The sequence below is a fragment of the Galleria mellonella genome, unplaced genomic scaffold, assembly GCF_026898425.1.
Source record: "Galleria mellonella isolate WM207_F2 unplaced genomic scaffold, CSIRO_AGI_GalMel_v1 utg109, whole genome shotgun sequence".
Taxonomy (NCBI): Eukaryota; Metazoa; Arthropoda; class Insecta; order Lepidoptera; family Pyralidae; genus Galleria; species Galleria mellonella.
The window spans coordinates 1,610,158-1,632,451 of NW_026441972.1; the positions used below are offsets into that span (position 1 = coordinate 1,610,158).

The 22,294-nt window shown below is 36.1% G+C and overlaps 2 protein-coding genes across 2 annotated transcripts in view; both read left to right on the top strand.

Moving 5' to 3' along the window:
* LOC113511256 (trichohyalin) overlaps nucleotides 1-15,548 on the top strand; it is a 116,594-nt gene extending 101,046 nt beyond the window's left edge. Inside the window, exons 8-11 of the mRNA XM_052892004.1 lie at nucleotides 9,482-9,643; nucleotides 11,008-11,561; nucleotides 12,832-12,935; nucleotides 13,679-15,548. Of these exons, the coding sequence (XP_052747964.1) occupies nucleotides 9,482-9,643; nucleotides 11,008-11,561; nucleotides 12,832-12,935; nucleotides 13,679-14,241 (1,383 nt within the window). The 3' untranslated portion in view covers nucleotides 14,242-15,548. The remainder of the gene's footprint in view (nucleotides 1-9,481; nucleotides 9,644-11,007; nucleotides 11,562-12,831; nucleotides 12,936-13,678) is intronic.
* A 1,669-nt stretch (nucleotides 15,549-17,217) lies between these two features.
* On the top strand, nucleotides 17,218-20,739 carry LOC113511312 (NF-X1-type zinc finger protein NFXL1). The gene has a single exon (XM_026894939.3). It carries the CDS (start codon nucleotides 17,579-17,581, stop codon nucleotides 20,051-20,053), a length of 2,475 nt encoding a protein of 824 aa, XP_026750740.2. The 5' UTR covers nucleotides 17,218-17,578; the 3' UTR covers nucleotides 20,054-20,739.
* The last annotated feature ends 1,555 nt before the right edge of the window (nucleotides 20,740-22,294 follow it).

Sequence of the window (22,294 nt, forward strand, 5' to 3'; positions counted from 1 at the left end):
GTTTGAATTAAATGAAATAATTACGTTAGATTTCACACAGAGATTGTTAATTGTATCTGCTTTACAATGGTCTTACGATTTTAAACTTAGTACATTTATTAAATGGAACATCATTATCATTAATTCTAAGTCATCTTAGAATATTTAATACCTACTCGTAAATTATTTAAACAAACTCAAAATTCTGTTTTAAACCGACTTTAAAAAGAGAGAATTCGTATGTTTTTTTGTTTTTTTTTTAATGGGTGATAATGGAATGGTAACCCCGCCTGCGCTATCGGTATACACTGTCGGGGAACCGGTGAAGGATGATAGGTGAGGATGAAGCAGTTCTTTTTTTTATGGGTGAAAATGCTATGGCAACCCCGCCCGAGATAACGGGACACGCTGGCGGAGCACCAGTGAAGGGTTATAGATGAGAATGAAAACAGGTCAGTTAGCCCATCATGATGAATTCATCAGGAATTAACCATGATAGTTTCCAGGGAAAACCGCGAGGAGGTCGACCTAGTTGGGTATATTGCTAGCAATGGGATTCTCAGTCTCCATTACTAAAAATCCCTTTTCTGATATGGAAAATTCTTTTTTTATCCGAAAGTACATCATCATCATCGTCATATCAGACTTTAACAGTCCACTGGTGAACATAAATCTCCGCCTTGAAGCGGTTTTACCAGTAGTTACCACGCTTGTTGTCAGTCAATATATCACGGTCACGCAAACCAAACCGCGGTCAAAAACTAGTGATAAATTAAATGATTGTGACCACATGGCTTGCCAGCTTGTTTAACAACTTATTATATATTTGCCTACCTTCCAACACAACGTCAAGTGCTACCATTAGTTTTAAATAAACATTAAATACGCACTAAGCAAAGTTCGCACGAAATACAAGTACGTGTTCGCACTTCGCAATGTTCATTTGCCATGTACAGTCGCGTGACAAAATCTTTATTGTACAATTTTAAGGTGCATTTATTGCAAGAACATCCAACTGTCTTTTAATATATCTTCACGTTAGCGTAATCTCGTAGAATGGACTTAGTCCATTACGGAGTAGGCAGAGAGAACTGAATTCCAAAGACCCCCATCCCTATATACCAATAGTCTTGCTTCCTGCATTTTCGTACCTATTCTCATACACACACGGACTGACGGCCCACCTGATGGTAAGTGGTAACCGTCGCCTATAGACATGAGCAGTACCATGGACATAACAGAGTATACGATTTCGCCCATGATACCCCCCATGCGTTGCCATTCCTGAGGACTCAGGTGTTATTCCTCTGTACCCAGTAAATTCACGCCATATCCCACCCTTCAAACTGAAACAGCCATGCAAACACAACTGCTTCACGGTAGAAACTCTTGACTCCTTCCGCAAATAAATTTTCCATCTTTTTTGTCTTTTTGTTAACCTTTCATGTGACATTCTTTTCACATATCCAAACCTCAATTTTGACATCAACATGTCCAACTATGTATTTATTATATATATATATATATATATATATATATATATATATATATATATATATATATATCTTTTTTTTTTAATTAATATTATAATTTAGTTACTACTTCTTGCCGTGTAGATGAGCAAAAATAACTCGATCGTCCTCCAAATTTAAATTTACTTGAATAAAAAAATATATTTCTTTCTTTCTTTCTACGACGAAATCATAAAGACTGCATGCACAATATCCAGTCTATCTATCTATGTATTACTTTTGCTTGCAACTGTACAAAATTATAATTCGATGCGCGCGCATTCATACATCGATCACTCGCTATCGATTCGGTATCGATTGGAAGACAGATAGTATTATGCTACTGCTGTATAATATATTTTACGACTTTAAATATAAATTCGAAAGGTCCTAGCGATTTTTATAGCAGTCGATTGACAAACAAGCATACAGTCTACCTTATGGTAAGCGATTACCGTAGCCTATTAGACACAATACTAGAGGTATTGGGGGGAAAGGGATTGTTAGTAATGGAGACTGAGAATCCCATTGCTAGCAATATACCCAACCCGGTCGACCTCCTCGCGGTTCCCCCTGGAAACTATCATGGTTAATTCCTGATGAATTCATCATGATGGGCTAACTGGCCTGTTTTCTTTCTCATCTGTCACCCTTCACTGGTGCTCCGCCAGCGTATCCCGTTAGCGCAGGCGGGGTTACCATACCATTTTCACCCATCAAAAAAAAAAAAATACTAGAAGTATTGCACTAACCTGAACCTGACCCTTAAGGGATTGTTAGTAATGCAAACTACCAGTTCCATTGCTAGCAATATTCCCTGTCAGGTCGACCTCCACGTAGTTTCCCCTCAAAACCATTGTGCTGAATTCCAGATGTATTCATCACGATGGGCTAACTGACCTGCTTTCATTCTCACCTATCATCTCTCAATGATGCCCCGCTAGTGTATACCGCAGTAGCGCAGGCCGAGTTACCATTCCATTATCATGTATTAAAAAAATCCATTAAAAGTAGGGTATTCGTCATTTATCGGTGCATCCATGATTAAAGTCTCTTTTTTTACTATATAATATATATATATATATATATATATATATATATATATATATATATATATATATATATATATATATATAGACTTGTTTAAGTTCAAAACTTCCAAAGGCAACACTGATGTCGCCAGTTCAACAGCCGCGGAGGTCAATGTCGCCGTGTGACGTCACTCACGCCTCCATATCTTGAGAGCACCAATTTAATTTTCAACATTAATTTTTAAATATTTACGCCCAATAATATATTATCTTTGTATGGTTGAATGGATATTAATTGGATTCGTTATTTTTTTTTATACAACATAGAATGGCAAACAAGCTGACAGTCCACCTGATGGAAAGTGGTAACCGTCGCCTATAGACATGAGCAGTACCATGGACATAACAGAGTATACTGTTTCGCCCATGATACTCCCCATGTGTTGCCATTCCTGAGGACTCAGGTGTTATTCCTCTGTACCCAGTAAATTCACACCATATCCCATCCTTCAAACCGAAACACAGCCGTGCAAACACAGCTGCTTTACGGTTGAAAAACGAATGGGACAGAGGTACCCAAGCAATCGACTTTTGTACAAACTCTCCTTCTGATAGTTTTAGAAATTTGTCAAATTTCTAAAACTTTGTAACAAGTCTCAACTTTTCGGGTCCAAGACTGGATGACCTCCGACCGCAGACCACTTCCAAACGCAACCTGGTCATCTCACATTAGCATAGACTGCCTAATTGGTCAACGAGTCGACATTATACGAAGCCAGATGGCCAAACCGGTAGTACTTAGGTGTTGTTTATCACCCAAAGTACCGTATCACAAATATTTCATGTTATCGAATGCCCCAGGCCTTGACGCCGTCTGCTTGAGCTTTCAACCGATTTTAAAAATCGAAAAGGTTTCCCAAATTGATTGTACATTTTTTAAACTCCGTCATTTATAAATTTATTTTTGAAAATTCTTTTTTTATCTGTGAGTAGCTGCCATACTTGATAGGCGGGTTGGCAACCGTAGTTTTTTTTTAATGGGTGAAAATGGCGTAGTAACTCCGCCTGCGCTATCGGTATACACTGGATGGTACCAATGAGAGGTGATAGGTGAGGATGAAAAGGCAGGTCAGTTAGCCCATCGTGACGAATTCAACGATAAATTAGTTACGATAGTTACCAGGGGAAACCACGTGGAGGTCAACCTGATAGGGTATATTGATAGCAACGGGGACTAACCTCTCCATTATTAACAATCCCTTCCCCCTTGGCAACCGCAGTTAGGTTTCGGTGATGTTTTAAGAAGGGAGCTGCTGCCTTGATCATTTAGTTCCGTATTGGGCGTATCTATACATACCTATAAAAATGAATCCATTTTTTTTAATGTGTGATAATGGTATGGTAACCCCGCCTGCGCTACCGGGATACGCTGGCGGGGCACCAGTAAGAGATGACAGGTGAGGATGAAAGGGCAGGTCAGTTAGCCGATCGTGACGAATTCCACTAGAATTAACCACCATGGTTTCCAGGAGGAACCGCGTGGAGGTCGACCTGATAGGGTGTATTGCTAGCAATAGGTCAATTAGACCCCATTACTAACAATCCCTTTTCCCCCCCGAATCCATATTTTCCATTGGTTACACCATAACTTGAGAGCAACATAATCGATTTCATTTATTTTTTTAATGGCTTCTAATACTTTGTAGAAGGTTCTGACGGAAAGGCAAATTAAGAATTTAAGTTATTGATGTCTTCTTTCGAGTTCCCAAAGGTGCAATATCTTTAAAGGATAAGTCCGTCTGTGAACATTTTTTTATAACCTAATACTAACATAGAAAATGAATATACAAAAACATATCACCAGAAGGAGACTTTGTACAAAAGTCGATTGCTTGGGTACCTCTGTCCCATTCGTGTTTCAACCGTGAAGCAGTTGTGTCTGCATGGCTGTGTTACGGTTTGAAGGGTGGGATATGGCGTGAATTTACTGGGTACACAGGAATAACACCCGAGTCCTCAGGAATGGCAACGCATGGGGGGTATCATGAGCGAAACAGTATACTCTGTTATGTCCATGGTACTGCTCATGTGTAAAGGCGACGGTTACCACTTTTCATCAGGTGGGCCGTCAGCTTGTGTGTCATTCTAAGTTGTATAAAAAAATATATATATAAATAAATAGACAAAAAAATTAACAGAAATTTCAAAAATCTTAGAAGACCTAACTACTTAATAAAGACGAACCATGTTTATCAGGTCAGCTAGTATGATATGAGGTAAATTGTATAATGATTCATAAACAGTAGGCTTTTTAACCCCTCCGGACGAACCCGGACATTCATATTGTACTGAGACTCTGAGACATCTTTCACCAAAATAAGTTAACGAGACAAAGGTCGTGCACCATATGGCGGAGCGGGCGGCCTTGTATATTCATTCCGGCTTTGTTGCTTTCTTACTTGTGCGTCTAGTTTACTTTGGCCATTTTTAAGCGAGCCTTTTGTTTGTCTTTTATTTATTATTGGTTGTATACAGTGACGTCGTCCGCGTAAATCAAAAGTTTATGAAGAATCCTTACCAATTATCCATCCGTTCTTAGAAACTTGCATGTATAATATTCATAGGACTAGCCATTGCCCGCGACTTTGCACACATAGTATCGTGTTTCTTTTTTAAGCTAAAATTTTCAAAAATCCTTCCTTACGAAATAGTCGTGTTATAAAATAAATCCATATGGAGGTCGACCAGACAGGGTATATTGCTAGTAATGGGGCTATTTGACTCCATTACTAATAATCTCTTTCCCCCAGGACAAAGGTGTTGCTCCTGTGTACCCTGTAAATTCACTGCCAATTCACCCTTTAAACCGAAACACAGCCATGCAAACGAATGTTTCATGGCTGAATGAATGAATGATAACTCTATTTTGCTGAAATACGAAAGGTGCAGAGGTACTTAAGCAAACGACTTTTGTACAAAGTGTCCTCTAGTAAAACTGCTTATTTCGAAGCAAAACCTCCTTCTTTATATGTATATATACAACACCGCATTCTGAATTCAAATATTTTGAATATTTCAATTTGGAATTCATTCGAATGCCTCGCCATTCATCGGCCTATATTGTTACGGTGTTACCTGTTTTTTTTTTAAATATACTTGTAAGAAAATGGAGACTAAGGACATCAACCAAACATCTTTACTCACGTTTGGCCGTTAAATCATTATTACACGATTCTAACCATTAACATCTGAGATAGAGTACAAAAAGTGTACAATTTGCAAATTGGCGTGTGTTTAGGTTTTTTTTTTCTAATTTATCACGTACGTAGTTTATCTGTGGGCGGGTGCATCGACCCCTCAGGATGTTAGTTGAGCCTGCGACAGAATTCTAAAAACGGTCAGTGAGGCTACATTCCGAGTGACAGCGATTAGCGGGAAATGGTTTGTCATATATTTTTTTGTATATACTTTTTTAGTATTTTGATATTTCAATATCAGATTCATCTGGATTGACAAATATTTTTTATTCTCTCTTGAGATACTTTTAACAAAAAGATTATCATTTCAAATTTACTTTTAAATACATTAAAATAATTAAAGTATTTAGTGGCTAAACTGAGGAACTGCATTTATGTTGTTTCCAGAGTTATTGTATTTTAATTAAAATGGAATATACAGACAGGTTATATTTTAACTAATTTACGTAGGAGAAACCGCGAGATAATATATATATATATATTACTATATTAAGTATTACTTTATAAATATTTCCTTAATTCAATAATGCACCGCCTACGTATTTCTCGGTTTGCCCAATAGTTGACTGATGGAAAACACCGTCCGGTGTTAAGATCGCCAAATGTATAAAGAATTTCACTGTGCATTGAATGAATGAATGATAACATTATTTGCTCGAATACAGGTTAATACATTAGAAGTATTAATGTTAAAGAAAAGACTCTCTGCATTCACTCACTCTCTCATGCATTGTGTGTACGTTAATCACTGCTGCGCAATTTCCAATGGAATAGATAAACTTTTTATTTGAGCCATTTATGACACACGTAAATTTACAAATGAATTTATACAAAAATATATAACAAAAGAAAAATATAATATGAAAATATGGTTTCGCCATGTGTGTCGCAGTGACCCAAATAGGCTACCGCTTAGTAATGGTTTTGCTTAAAAGCAAAGCACTGATTTTCAGCTGCAGCCTGAAGTTTCATCTATATACTATTTAATATATATGTGTGTATGTCTATGTGTGTGTGTGTGTGTGTGTGTATGTGTGTATATATGTGTGTGTAAATTTACTTACATTAGTTTTAAGAATATTGTTACTAATAAATATTTAATGAAGTAAAAAATTCCGAAATAAATATTATTATTATTATTGAAGTTTAAATGTGTTCATTATCAAAGTATGTTTGTTATACAAAGTTTAACACTGATTCCTACACTAGGCTGAGACGGTGTTGTAGAAAACGGAAATCATATTGCCAAATACATGCTTATAAATAAATAAATAATATATCTGAGTGCTCGCTTATCGCGTAATATTGGACCGCAGCTTTACAAAACGTATAAGTTTCTTGCCCCCGCGTGTGTTTGCACAGCGGGCGAGTTCCGGATATAGTATAATAACCATATTTACTAGGAAATGTCGATTTATATGGAATTTTGAATTGTGCACATAACAGAACCTCGCGTCTGTATTGGATTTATCGGTCACACGTCTGTCGGTCCGTTCGTTCTATGAATGTGTTACAACCGTATCTATTTATGGCTTAACGACAAGGGAAGTTAATACTAAATATTTATTAGAAAGCCTAACTGCGATTGCTAATCCGCCTGGAAAGTGTGGCAACTACTGGCAACCCCCCCCCCCCTTATGGGGGAGGCCTATATTCAGTAATGGAAACTTAACGGCAATATTATTTAAAACATAATTTTAACTTCACTACTGCACATTTTAAGACCATTAGTTGCCTCTTACGACACCCACTAGAGGGGGGGGGGGCTATCCTATGCTGGACCTTTAGTTTTTCTACATAAGTGCAGTCACAGTTGATAATAAAACTACATGCGGATATCCTTTCGGATTTTAACGTCTAACGAAACTCGGAACTTATTTTGTTAGTGGCATAACAGGAAACACTGGCCGCTTGCCAAAATAAAAAAAAAAAAACTACGCATAGACTAATATTTAAATCCCATACATGACGACTTAACTGACGTAATCAGATGGCGAGGGTTTAGACCGGCCCCCCGCCACGACCGGGTAACCGTGTAGCGTGGGACTCCCCCTACGCATAGACTACATTACAATCGAATAATTTTTTTTTATAGATACTTCTTAATTCAAAACTTCAAATCGACAAAATAACGTAGCGTATTTTTTGCGCGTGTATCTCTCGTCAAAACTCGAACAGCATATTTTTTTTTTTTTATTATAATTTTTTTTTCCCGCGTAATTGTATATTATTGAGTGATATGAGATGAGATACAGCGTTGAATAATAAATTACATTGGAAATGATGATTGACTGGTGATTTTAACGTCTTATAACTTTAAGACTTGAACTATTGTTTGATTTATTATATTAAGATTCCGTATGTTATGTGTTTGATAAATGTAATTATTAATTCTTTTGGTAAAAGAATAATCCTATCAAAAATATAATACAAAAATACCAAGACTCGCAACGCAGTACTTCCACTACATAAAGTTGTGACATCTCTTATATAACTAAATCAGTTATTTTATTTCTATAAAAATACCTTAGATTATATAGATCGGAGAATCGAGTCTCAAAAACGGGTCAACTTTTTGTCAGCTAATTGTTTAATTAGCTAGTAATATTTTATGTGTTTATTTATATGTGTATTTACTGTATGTATTTATTATATGTATATATATATTTATTTATTTAATATATTATATGTATGTTTATATTATATGAATTTATCAAGTATTGTTTTATTTTATCTCTATTAAAAAAAAAAATGCACCGCCTACGTATTTCTCGGTTCGCCCAATGGTTGACTGGTAGAGAACACCGTCCGGTGTTAAATCCGCCATATGTACATAGAATTTTACTGCGTATTAAAGTTTAAATTAATAAATAAAATAAAAATATTTTATCCCCATGAACAAACCATCGAAGTACAGGTAGTTTAATATGATCCAATAGATTTTGATTCATCGTATCGAACCCTAAAACTGTTATTAAAAATGAACTCCGATGTCATTGACCCCTCACATGACGAGTCGATGTGATGATACTGGATGCGTATCTATTGTAACATATCTTAGTCATCAGACACAGTAATGTCACAGGCATCGCCTACTGACATAGGTGCCTACAAACAACGCTGTTAATTTCTTATATTTAAATATTTAATCATATTCATGACAGATTTATTTTATTAATTTAAAAATTAATAAAAATTTGGGGGGAACTACGGGGAAGTAAACTTGATAGGGTATTTTTTTTTATGCGTAAAAATTGTATGGTAACCCCGCTTGCGCTAACGGGATACGCTGGTGGAGCACCAGTGAAGGGTGATAGATGAGAATGAAAACAAGCCAGTTAGCCCATCATGATGAATTCATCAGGAATTAACCATGATAGTTTCTAGGGGGAACCGCGAGGAGGTCGACCTGGTTGAGTATATTGCTAGCAATGGGATTCTCAGTCTCCATTACTAACAATCCCTTTCCCCCCTGATAGGGTATTTGCAATAGGGCTGACAGTCTGCATTACTAAAAACCCTTTTCAGTTTATTTTTTATGTTTTTTTTTAATAATTTGTCAAGAATAAACAATTTGTTATTTTTTTTATATGGATAAATTATTTTTTCTTGAAATTATTACTCTTCCTCTGTGTAACTCTCATACAAGATTTAAAATTTAAAAAATAAAAAAAAATTAAATATACTATTTTGTCTGTTTCAGGCTGAACGATATCGCGAGAGACGGCGGCTCGCCACCCCCAGTCCAACCCCGTCCCCCCCACGACGGCAGCCCGCACCGCCGCCCGCGACCTCCGCTGGCAACTGGTTCAAGTCACTCGACAGGCTCACCGCCAGGAAACGAGGGAAGAGTGCCAGCGCCAAGGTAATTAGTAATTCTATCAACTGGATGTAGTAAATAAATAAGAAATATCACAAACACTAGTTTTTATTTATGAATAAGGGACAAACCTACGGCCCATTTGATGGAAAGCTGTCGCCGTCGCCTATCGACATGAACAACACCATGGACGTAACAGAATCTGTGATTCCATGGTAGCTCTCATACGTTGCCACTATCAAGGACTATAATGTTATGCCTCCGTACCCTGTAATTTCACTGCCATATCCCACCCCTTAAATTTTTTTTATACAACTTACAATCGCAAACAAGCTGACGACCCACCTGATGGAAAGTGGTAACCATCGCCTATAGACATGAGCAGTACCATGGACATAACAGAGTATACTGTTTCGCCCATGATACCCCCCATGCGTTGCCATTCCTGGGGACTCCGATGTTATTCCTCTGTACCCAGTAAATTCACGCCATATCCCACCCTTCAAACCGAAACACAGCCATGCAAACACAACTGCTTCACGGTTGAAACACGAATGGGACAGGGGTACCCAAGCAATCGACTTTTGTACAAAGTCTCCCTCTTGTAAATTACTTTAAATCTTCGCTCCTCTATAAATAGTAAGATATCGAACAGAAATTTTGCATATTGATGCAAACTTTCCTTATGCTACTTTCAGATGTAAATAATTAGTTTACCTTTTACCTATAGGTAGAGTCATCCTCAACCAAACACACTTGGGCAAATTTCTGATAGCACCTTGACAACAAAAACAACAAAAACATAGTCAGCATGCGACCTTTTTCTATGCTGCGTCAGCAGGAAAGCGTTAATTAAAGGGTCTAACAACCCCATAGCTAGCGATATAACCTTTAAGGACGGTCTCCACGTTGTTTCCTGCGAAAATTTAATTATTGTTGGATTTGTCATAATAGGGTAAATGACCAGCCTCTCTCTGATGCACCAGCAGCTTACTATAGCATTTTTATCCTTACTATGGTGCATAGTGACTAAAACAAGAGGTATAGCGTATTCTTGGTGTTACGGGCCAAAGAAAACGTCTTTACTGCGGGAATTTACTTTTACTTGAGGTGAACATACAAAACTGTATCTAACATTGTAGCACAAAAAAAACATGGGCATTAAAAAATATCATACACAGTACAGTGTAATCAGAGATCTCTCCCATTCGCTCACCTAGAGCACACAATCGTGGAATCGAGCTGGAAGGCGGCGCTGGCGCTGGCGGCCTCCGCTCTCTCGATTACCGAGAGTCGGTAATCGATTATCGGCTACAGATGTTACAGAAGCCTGAATCTTCTGTTCAATCTTTAAATGTCAACGTCGAATATGATTTGCTTAAGTTCACTCTTAATTTTTCACTTTTCAGGTCGAGAAAGAAAGCATTATAACTACAGAAGATGAATCAACAAGGAAACCCTGGTCGAAGTCAACTAAGCCCCTCAACTCGCCAGCAAAGAACCTTCGTTTCTTTGGTGACACCGATGTGGATTCTGATGCAAACGTGAAACAAACAGTGACAAAAACGAAAAGCCATCCATTAAAAACTCATGGGACCTTGAGAAAAACTATATCTAACTCGAGCACTGGAATCGATGAGGTCGACCATAGTGAATTGTCGAATAAGAGCTATTCTCTATCAAACCTGCATAGAGAAGAGAAGAGCGAGTCACCCAAAAATAGATATTACAAGAGAAATCTACAAAATATTTCGGAGATACACAGCAATTCGGAGACTGAGAGCCAATTCGATAGGAAGGTGAATATGAAGCCACCAATAAGTCCATATGAGAGATCCAGGAGCCACAGCAGTTCGAAGACACTGATGGGGAGCAAGAATGATGTGAGGAGACAAAGGAAAGAAGATAGGGGTAGCTCTTCGGAGTTGAGAAGCAGCAACCAGGACCTCAACAGGGATCTGAAGTATGTGACAATATCTGTATTATCATTAAAATAGGTTCCTCTAAATTTATCGCCTCCTAGTACCAATGGGCACGTATTTAAGTTTTCGTAATTCAAATTAGTTTTTAAAACTTTTTTTATATTACGTCCAGTAACCAGTTCTTTTTATTTATTTTTTATTAAATTTTACAGAATGATGTATGTAGTTGTATGTATGTAATTGTGATCCTCGCGAAGAAGTAAAAACTTTTTAAGTCAGTATTAAACAATTTGACTAACATAAATTGTTGATTGTCTGATCTTAGTCATTCTTTTTAAATAAAATAAAACACACGACAAAAAATAAATAATAATTAATCAATCCCATACTAGGTACGTTATTATTGTTAGTAGGCGGCTTGATTAGTTTGTGTACTGCTTGCCAAGGCCTTTAATGTGTATTTCGATTATTTTTCTTCATAAAAAAGTGATACAACATTTTCGAAATACGCCATATTGGATTTATCATGACGTCATTATAACCTATCTCTTTGTCCGGATTAGGAATGTGGTCGAGCACTAAAACATTTAAATTAACCTCAACGTAAAAAGAAATTTATTTATTTAAATAACTTAATTGACTAAATAAAAATATGACACAAAAATTGGACTTAATGCTAGTAGCATTCTCTACCAGTCAATCTTTAGGGTGAACAGTGAATCACGAACGCGGTACTAATCTAATCCTAATAATGATATTTTTTTATGGGTGAAAATGGAATGGTAACTCCGCCTGCGCTAACGGGATACGCTGACGGAGCACCAGTGAAGGGTGATAGATGAGAATGAAAACAGGCCAGTTAGCCCATCGTGATGAATTCATCAGGAATTAACCATGATAGTTTCCAGGGGGAACCGCGAGGAGGTCGACCTGGCTATTATATATATATATATTGCTAGCAATGGGATTCTCAGTCTCCATTACTAACATAATAATGATATTAGGATAGGAAATGATAATAACAGAAAATTACATGACGTCATTCCACTCCTTATCCCCAAAATGTCGTAAAAGGCGACTTTTTTAATCCTTACTTTATATTTTAGTATGGTATGGTAACCCCACCTACGCTGGGGGAAAGGTATTGTCTTTGTCGTACATAATATGTACGAGAACGAAGTCGCGAGTAAAAAGTAGTCTAGAAATTAAAATTGTCTAGCCAGCTCGACAATAGTAGGCTACATCTGCCTCTTAAAAAGTGCCCAATAATAGGAGAGTGGTGGGTTGTTAAAACATGCAACTTATTTGCAGACACCGGCGTCGCACGCCGGCCACCAACTCTGGGGAGAGCAGCACTGAGGGTGACTCCAGTCACCAGTCGCAGCGGAGTGTCGTCTACTTGCATGCGACCACTGGTACTGTTCTTTTCTCTAAGTATCATAAATTGTTTAATTTATTTATCTTAATATATTTATATATATAATATTTATTTATATAAATACTTATTAAAGCCTATTTTATTATCTAAAGACAAAACAATATCACTCTATATTTTTTTAATTCACCACAATTGGAACATAATAAAATAAAAAAAAAATCATACATAGACGAAAGAATGAAAATACATAATATGCAAATCGTGTAATTACCAGTAAGTGATGGCCACATCAGTGTGTGTATCTACACGCGAAGACAGGTCCGCGTCACTTCATATAAAAATACGTCTGTATGAAATCTATGCAACCAGTTTATTTAATTTGAATAACCTTTTAGACAATAATAAATTATAAATATGTAGTTGTACGCGCAAACACTACAAATAATCATTTATTTTATTGTGTTAATACTTTTAGGCAATACTTTTATTACACAAGTTGATCTATTCGACGTCAGTTTGTTTGTCGTCCCTTTATCTATATTAATATAAAGAAATATCAAAAAATTGCCTAATTAAGCTAATATAAAATACAAATTTATTTTCCTCCCTACCGGTGCGGAGCGGGAGTGGAATAATACTTCTTAAAACTTAAATATAGATTTTGCCATTATAAAATATATAGTATACAAATACCAATATAAACGAAATATTAATATGCACTTACTAAAATCAAATAAATTTTTAAAGTATAAATAAATTAATCTAGTATATTTATTTCAGTTGGTGACATTCCGGATCCAGGAAGACTGACGCGCAATCGTTCCCGGGACGACGTCTCTTCGGTGAACTCTTCAAACATTCAAGTCCGCAGCACCACAAAGAGTTTCTCAATATTCGCGCCATGGACCCCAAGACATTACAATGATCAACACGATGTCCATTACGCTCAGAGACCGCGAAAAGTAAAACCTAAAGAGATCCCCTCCAAAAAAACGTCATCGACAAGAAATCTTGTTGAAGATAGACCTACACTGCAGAAAAACAAGTCATTTAGTCAGACAACGTTGACTAGAAAACCGCAAAATAGTCGATTAACAAGCTCCAGTACAACACTATACAGAAAACCGGAGAAACGTAAAGAAATCGACCAAAATACAACACTATCCCGCAAGTCGGTTACGCGGGACGGTAAAAAAAGTCAATCGAGCGAAATTTTAAATCGAGATAGTCGCGACAGAGTTTCCCGGTCAATTTCAATGCCTAAAGACAATAATAAAAAAGCTGGCTGGTTTAAATTATCTAACAAGAATAAAAAACAAGAAATTAATACTAGAGTGCGTTAAATATTAGATATATATTTATTTACAATCTCTTACCACAGACACTTCGAATTTCTACGAATAGCTGGAAATAATAAGTATAGCCTAAGTTACTTAAAATAATATCTTTTAAAGGACTGCGCTCTAAAATTACGCGCCAATCTAATAAAATGGCAACACCAAAAAGCTGTTACTATTTTATTAATGGCGTTGCTAGAAAAAGCCAGCCAGTGAAAGTTTATGTAAGTTTTTAAAAGTTAGTCTCACTTAAATCACCTAGTAGCGTCGTAAATTAACAGCAGGAACTGGTGCTATAAACGTAAGATTTTATTTTAATTAATTTGTGGTTACAATCAAAAGTGCCATGACCACTTTAATGTTACCATTTTCTTAATGAGTAAAATTTTCCGTAAGGCTGTACAAAATAAGGGTTTGTGAAAACATAATTAGCCATAAATGATTTACATGCCAGTTTTTGTCTGCGACTTTGTTCGCGTGACTGGGATGGATTAAATGTAACCTATATCCTTCTCCATTGCAGTAACTACGTGTAAAGTATATCATCATGACGATATGGTGCCAAGAGGTGTGTTTAATAAACAAACAAGCAAAATCACATTTTACTTTATAATACCAATAAGGGTTATAAATGTAAAAACAGTTCCTCTTTATAAAATTTCCAGTAAAATCTCACACACATCATTTGGAGGAACAATAATTATCTCAACTTTATATTCTCCTCTGTTTTATTGAAAAAAAAGTACATATGTGTTGAAGGTAAATTGTTTAATATAATGAAAAATATATTAACATATAAAATATTATTCTTACATTTCATTAGCTCTTTATAATCTTGGTAAATCTTGGTTGCATCAAATCATACCAAATATTACCTAGAGAGTAGGAGTGAGGAATCCATATTAAAAATATCTATACCAAATACCCGTACGTTGCAGTAAAAAAATATAGGTTACATAAAAATAATGGTTAATTTTGTATTTCAGAACGTAACAATCAGCTTTGCGGAAATGTGATAAATAGTCATATTAATTTTTAAGTTTATGTAATAAAACGCTTCCATCACTGTACTAATAGACTTTAATAAATGCATTGTTTTTTTTTTTATATTAATTAAAATAGTTCGTTTGTGAGATCTTTCCTCATTAGAAACATCTCCAAACGAATCCTAGCTCTATATTATAATCTTAATTTAGTATTTCTAGGAATTGACGCTTCTAATACATCGAAATGTCTTATTAATAAATATGAATGAAGAAATTTTAATATGTACTTATTTGTAATGTGAATTATAAATAAAATTTCATTAAGAATTTTTATTTTTATTTATTGCTATATCTATACAAGTACGTACCTTCTAATAATCCTAAAGTACAGGATTTACCTATTTAGGGAGCAGAGTTTTACCTATATTTAAAATGTAACATTTATTTTGAAATAAATTATTATTATTATTAATAATCAACTATATACCTAACACCTAAGTTTGAGGGGGAAGCGATCGTTAGTAATGGGGAGGTGAGACCCCAATTTTTTTAATGCATGATGAATGGAGTGATAACCCCGCATGAGCTAACGGTATACGCTGGCGGGGCACCAGAGAGGGATGATACGTGAATAATGAAAAAAAGCAGGTCAGTCAGCCCATTGTGATGAATACACCTGGAACTCAGCACGATGGTTTCCAGGGGGAACCGCGTGGAGGTCGACCTGACAGGGTATATTGCTAGCAATGGAACTGGTAGCCCGCATTACTAACGATCCCTTCCCCCCCCCCCCCCCCATTGCTATTGATATACCCTATAAGGTCGACCTCCACGTGGTTAACCCTAAACTATCGTGACTAATTTATCGTTGAATTCGTCGCGATGGGCTAACTGACCTGCGTCATCATTTCATCCTCACCTATCATATCTCACTAGTGCCCCCCTAGTGAGATACCGTTAGCGCGGATGGGGTTATCACCCATTATCGTTCATTAAAAAAAACACTTTAGCCTACACCTTAGACATTATTTAAAAAAATGGAACATTCTTAAATAAATTTGTGTTTATAGTACACTCTAATTCTTTTTTTTTGGATGCAATGGAATGCGCTAACGGTATATACTAGCGGAGAACCAGTGAGGGATAATAGGGGAGGATGAAAAGACAGGTCAGTTAGCACATCGTAATGAATACAATAGGAATTCAACACAGTGGTTTTCAAGGGGGAACAAGTGAAGGTCGACCTGACAGAGTATACAGCTAGCCATGGAACTGGTAGTCCGCATTCTAATTGCTTGGGTATAGCAAACGGATTATATGTTTTTTTTTTATGGAAATTGTTTAACCGCGTGGAAAATATTAATGTACGAATAAGTGTTGCGTGAAATAATTCTGATTCTTGACAGATTGTAAGTATTATATAGACGGCTCAAACGAACAAAAACTTTATACGTGACAGAGAGTTTAATACCTGTGTGAACATTTAGCTAAAGATTTATTAATAGTGTAACTTTGTTTTATGCGTTTTTATAGCATAGAATGAAAATGAAACGAAATCTATGTTTCTGATAATGGTAATTACAATAAAATCGATGTTCATCACGCCGAATTCATCAAGGATTAACCCCCAAACAGGTTATATTACTAGCGATGGAGACTAAACTTTATTATTAATAAGATTCGTACTTTATTATGGTTTCCATAGACGCTAAAACACATTATGTATATTCTTAAGAACAAGGGATTACGAAATCTTTGGTATATTCTAGTATGTCTATGGTTAATTACCACAACCATAAACATATTAGATATAGTTCCACGACTGTATTGACTATAGAAATAAATTCAATATCTTGAAAAATTTATTACGAACATTTTTTTTTTAAATCGATCGAGAACTCACTAACTAGAAATATTAAATATCAATCAGAAATTTATCCGAACGGTCGAGTGACAGTGATTATAGGTCTTTTAATATGCTCGTACGTCATTTTATAATTATCCATTTTTGATATTCCTATAAATTTCTATTTCTTTATTAACATTTTTTAGTTTTTCTAATGAAATGCGATTGAAAATTATTGTCAGTAGATATACTTTCATGGTATAGTAACAAATTTGTTAATATATCATTAATATACTCCTATTGATTTTATTTATAAAATATCATAATCTATCGACTCTATAAACAACCCTTTATCAACGTCATGCCAAATTGCTAATGCCAATTGTGCAAATGTCAATAAAGCGGGACTTTTACATTTTCCTCTTTTCCGGCGTATCTTATCATCAATTTAAATATTTCAATCAAGTTAATTTAATTATTTAATATAACTTATCGAAGTCAAAACAATATCATGGCACGAAGGTACCGGGATGCAGCCGCAAAACTACATCAAAACGTCCAGAAACACTTAAAGGAAATGAAAGACGTTTCTTCATCAGAAGATGAGGAACCCTTCGAATCTAGTGTACTGGAAGGAGTGTTCCAAACATATTGGAGAGGTGGCGGCGATACTCAAATGCTGAATCGCACTAAGAACATGCTAGAAGAGGCAATCAGCGGCCGGTCCGTCACTTGCCTTATTTGTATTGGTTCTATCAAGCGAGCAGACGCTATCTGGACTTGTGAGGACTGCCACTGCTATTTTCACCTATCCTGTATTCAGAAGTGGTCGAATGACAGTATAAGTTTGAGAAGTGAGGAGACCCACGCGCCTATTACTGTGTTTGTTCCCAAAAAAGTTGAGTGGTGTTGTCCCAAGTGTCGACACTCGTATAGCAAAGAAGAAATACCGCGTAAATACAGATGTTTCTGTGGCAAAGCTGATAATCCACCTCAGCATCCTTGGTTGATTCCACATTCGTGTGGAGAAGTATGTGGAAAGAGGCTATCCTTGAGTGACAATTGTAAACATAAATGTCTATTACTCTGTCACCCTGGACCTTGTCCACCATGTCCACAAACTGTCAATGGAGCCTGTTACTGTGAGAAGGAACGTAAGAGAGTTAGGTGTAGTGCAGCAAAATGGTCCTGTGGCCAACAGTGCAAAAGAATTCTACTTTGTAATTCTCACAAATGTGAAAATATCTGCCATGAAGATGAATGCCCTCCATGTAGCTATACAAGTGAGCAGCCATGCCAATGTGGCCATGAACGAACAAAAAGGCCATGCAACAACCCTTTCTGGCAATGCAAACGGCCTTGTAATAAACCATTCTCTTGTGGCTACCACAAATGCGAAAAAATATGCCATTCTGGTCCCTGTGGGACATGCCCAAATTCTGGCTTACGTTCTTGTCCGTGTGGTGCTGACCAACGCTATGTACAGTGTCCGGATGTCATGGAACCTTGTTTAGGTACATGTAATAAAAAACATGATGATTGTGAGCACAGTTGCCCTGAGAAATGCCATAAAGGCCCATGTCCTCCATGTCAGGTTCTGATACAAAAAAAGTGTCATTGTAATGCACACACTCGTTCACTGCCCTGCAGCAAGGACTATAAGTGTGATACAAAGTGCCGTGGTACTAGGCCATGTGGGAAACACACATGTGGAAGAAAATGTTGTAATGGGAACTGCCCTCCATGTGAAAAAGTATGTGATAAACCACTTCAGTGTGGCCGTCATAAGTGCACTATGGTTTGCCATCATGGTCCATGCTACCCTTGTCCAAGGGAATCAAAAATAACATGTAGATGTAAGGAAACCTATGTTACTGTTCCGTGTGGCAGAGAGAAACAGATTAAACCACCAAAATGCCATTTGCCCTGCAAATTTAAATACAAATGTGGACATATAGATGAAAACAAACACTTTTGCCACTTTGGAGACTGTCCACCTTGTAAAGCAATTTGTTGTAAATCTTATCCGAATTGCACCCACAACTGTAAGGCAACATGCCATGCATATGTTGCTGTTGTCTTCAAACAAGTGGAGAAACCTGCAACACCTTGGGAAATAGAACCACCAAAGACAAAAATTCTTAACTTAGATTGTCCACCGTGTGAAACACTGGTCCCTGTTATATGCTTTGGTGAGCATGAAACAGAAGAACAGCCTTGCCATTCTGCTAAACGCCGTTGCTGTGGTAGAGAATGTAACCGGCCACTGTCTTGCGGTAATCACACTTGTGCTTTACTCTGCCACTTGTACTCTCCAAATCCTGACTATCCAAATGTGCCTTATAGTTGTAAGCCTTGTGATAGGGAGTGTCTCATAAGCCGTCCAGAGAAGTGTACACATAAGTGTGCCATACGGCAATGCCACCCAGGCCCATGCCCACCCTGTGAAGTGCTAGAGCGTGTTCCATGTAACTGCGGTCTCACTGAACTATACTTACGTTGCCGAGAGCTCTCTACAGCTACTGAAGTCACATTGTCATGTAAACAGCAGTGCCCAAAGAATTTGGAATGTGGACATCGTTGTCGCAACACCTGTCATGTTGGTAAATGTTCACAAGCACAGATTTGCACCAAGAAAACTAAGGTACACTGCGCTTGTGGTAATTTGAAAAAGGAATTCCCTTGCAATATCGTAAGAAATGGAGAAGCAAAAGTTCAATGTGATGTATCTTGTGAAGAAAAGAAGGTTGCAGCAAAATTAGAAGCTGAGAAAGAAGCACGAAGGCTGAAGGAGATAGAGGAAGAAAGAAACCGCAAGGAACTCGCCGAATACGAATGGAAATTGAGCGGTAAAAAGAAAAAGTATAAGGAAAAGAAAATTGTTGCCACCAAAGATAATAGAAATTGGTTGCAAAAGTACTGGGTTCCTATTTTATCACTTTTGATAGCCATACTGGCAATAGTATATTGCATTCTTTATATGTAAAGTATATTATAATTCATATCCAGTTATCTAATCAGGTTTATACAATAGTATGATAATTTTATGTTAATTAGAATTGACTTTATTGTATATTTTAATTTTTGAGATACTGTTACATAATTAGTAATGTAATGAATTACTATTATATATATATAAAAATTTTGGAACTTATGAAATATGCAAACCCCTAGACCCCAGCGGGTTTACCATGAAGTGAAATTCCAAAATTTCGGACTCAATTTCGTGTTTTTGTTTATACCAAAATCGGACCTATAAATGGAGTTTAACATTTTTTTCATCATACATCCTATCATAAAAGTCCAAAGGAACAATATTTTAACATTTTTAATATTTCCAAACGGCATGTATTATGTAATTTTAACATCAAATTTCTGTTTCGTTTGGCTCCGAAATTTCGGAAAACACTTCATGGTAGGCCCTTAGATTTTAGATTAGCACAAACCTATGTATTTATATAAAATCATCATGTGGCTTTTTCCACTTTTAAAGACTTGATAAGACAATTTGGTTGTGTCACACTTATTATTTGATTATTTAATTTATCAGATATTTATTTTTTCTGGGTTGATAGATAGATATTAAGTACGTATTAGATTATACGTACGATTTAATTAGTTACGTATGCACCAGTGAGTATGTGATTTTATTAAATGACATTTTGTTTATAATTGTTTTTTATTGTTATATTTTTATACTTTGATCCTCAGATATAAGATTACAAAAGCCATCTGCGTAGATACCTGTATACCACTCGAGTTTTTGCCATTAAATAATTTTGCTTGCAAGGCTGTGTTTCAGTTCGAAGGAATATAGCAGTAAAATTACAGGATATAGAGACGTAACATTGTTCTCAGGAATAACAACAAAAAACTCCAAAGTTTTTGGGTGATTTTCAACGAGCTGTAACTCCGAGGAAAATGATGGTACAGCAAAAAGAAAAAAAGCAAATTGCATCTCCAAGTGTCTAGTTTTTAGACATGACCATGAATAGTTTTTATCATGTTTGGGTCTAGAGTAATCCTAAGAAAACTACCAAAAAATTTTGCAATTTTTTTCTTATTTAAAGAAAGGTCTACGTGCTTAAAAAAAATGTATTCATTATTTTTTTTCAATAGCTCTTTTAGAAAATTTAATACTCTTTAATTTGACGTAATCAAAAAGCCTGTACTATGATTTGCCGCTGAGTTATCGCCAATCAAAGCAAAGTACTTTTTAACATTGACAATCAATAACTGGAAATAATGATCGTATAGGAAATCGAAGGAGAGTTTTGGAAACTACACGATATTCTCTATAAGATGCCGTGAATGGCTTTTGCTAAAAAAAAAATTTTTTTATTGAAAATTTTTACTAAAGACCAAAATTCGCATAATTAAGGATATTTGCATAACTTGGTATAACTTTGGTTAAAATAAATGAACGAAGGATATCATCGGTAATTTTTCAACCTCGAAGTGTCCCCTAAAATCGATGAAAAATTCAAAGTGCTGCGTTTTTTTTTTTCATAATGCCCAGAAGCTTTCTTTGGTTTTACAAAAATCACCATTATGAGCAATTTTTCGATTTTTATTTATTTTTCTATTGAAAAATTCTCAAAAATCTTAATTTTTTCGAACAAAGAGATTGATTATTAAGAAATTTAAAAACATATTCGTGGTACGTTTTAGGTAACGCTAATGCCGACGATAAGACAGCAGTCCAAAAAAATCGAAAAATTAAAAAAAAAATGAATTGTGTAAATTCTTAAACGATGAAAACAGGTCAGTTAGTCTATCATGAGAGGGGAAAAGGAATTGTTAGTAATGGTGATTAGTAACTCCATTACTAGCAATATACTATATTAGGTCGACCTCCTTGTGGTTCCTCCTGTAAACCATCGTCATTGATTTATTGTTAGATTCATCACGGTGGGCTAATTGACCTACTAAATCCTCACCTATCATTCTTCCTTTCTTCTTCCTTTACTGGTGCCCCGCCAGTGTATACTGATAGCGCAGGCGAGGTTACCATTCCATTATCATCCATTAAACAAAAAGTCCATCATGATGAATACATCTGAAATTCAGCACTATGATTTCCAGGGAGGACCACATGGAGGTCGACCTGACGGGGTACATTATAAGTAATACGACTAGTATTCTCTATTACTAACAATCCCTCCCCTCAATCAAGGATACCTGTTTGATTGAACTACTTGACCGATGGGAAAGAAATATTACTAAA

Bases quoted from the DNA above. Each gene is read 5' to 3' on its own strand.
- LOC113511312 (XM_026894939.3), top strand. From the start codon at position 17,579: ATGGCACGAAGGTACCGGGATGCAGCCGCAAAACTACATCAAAACGTC.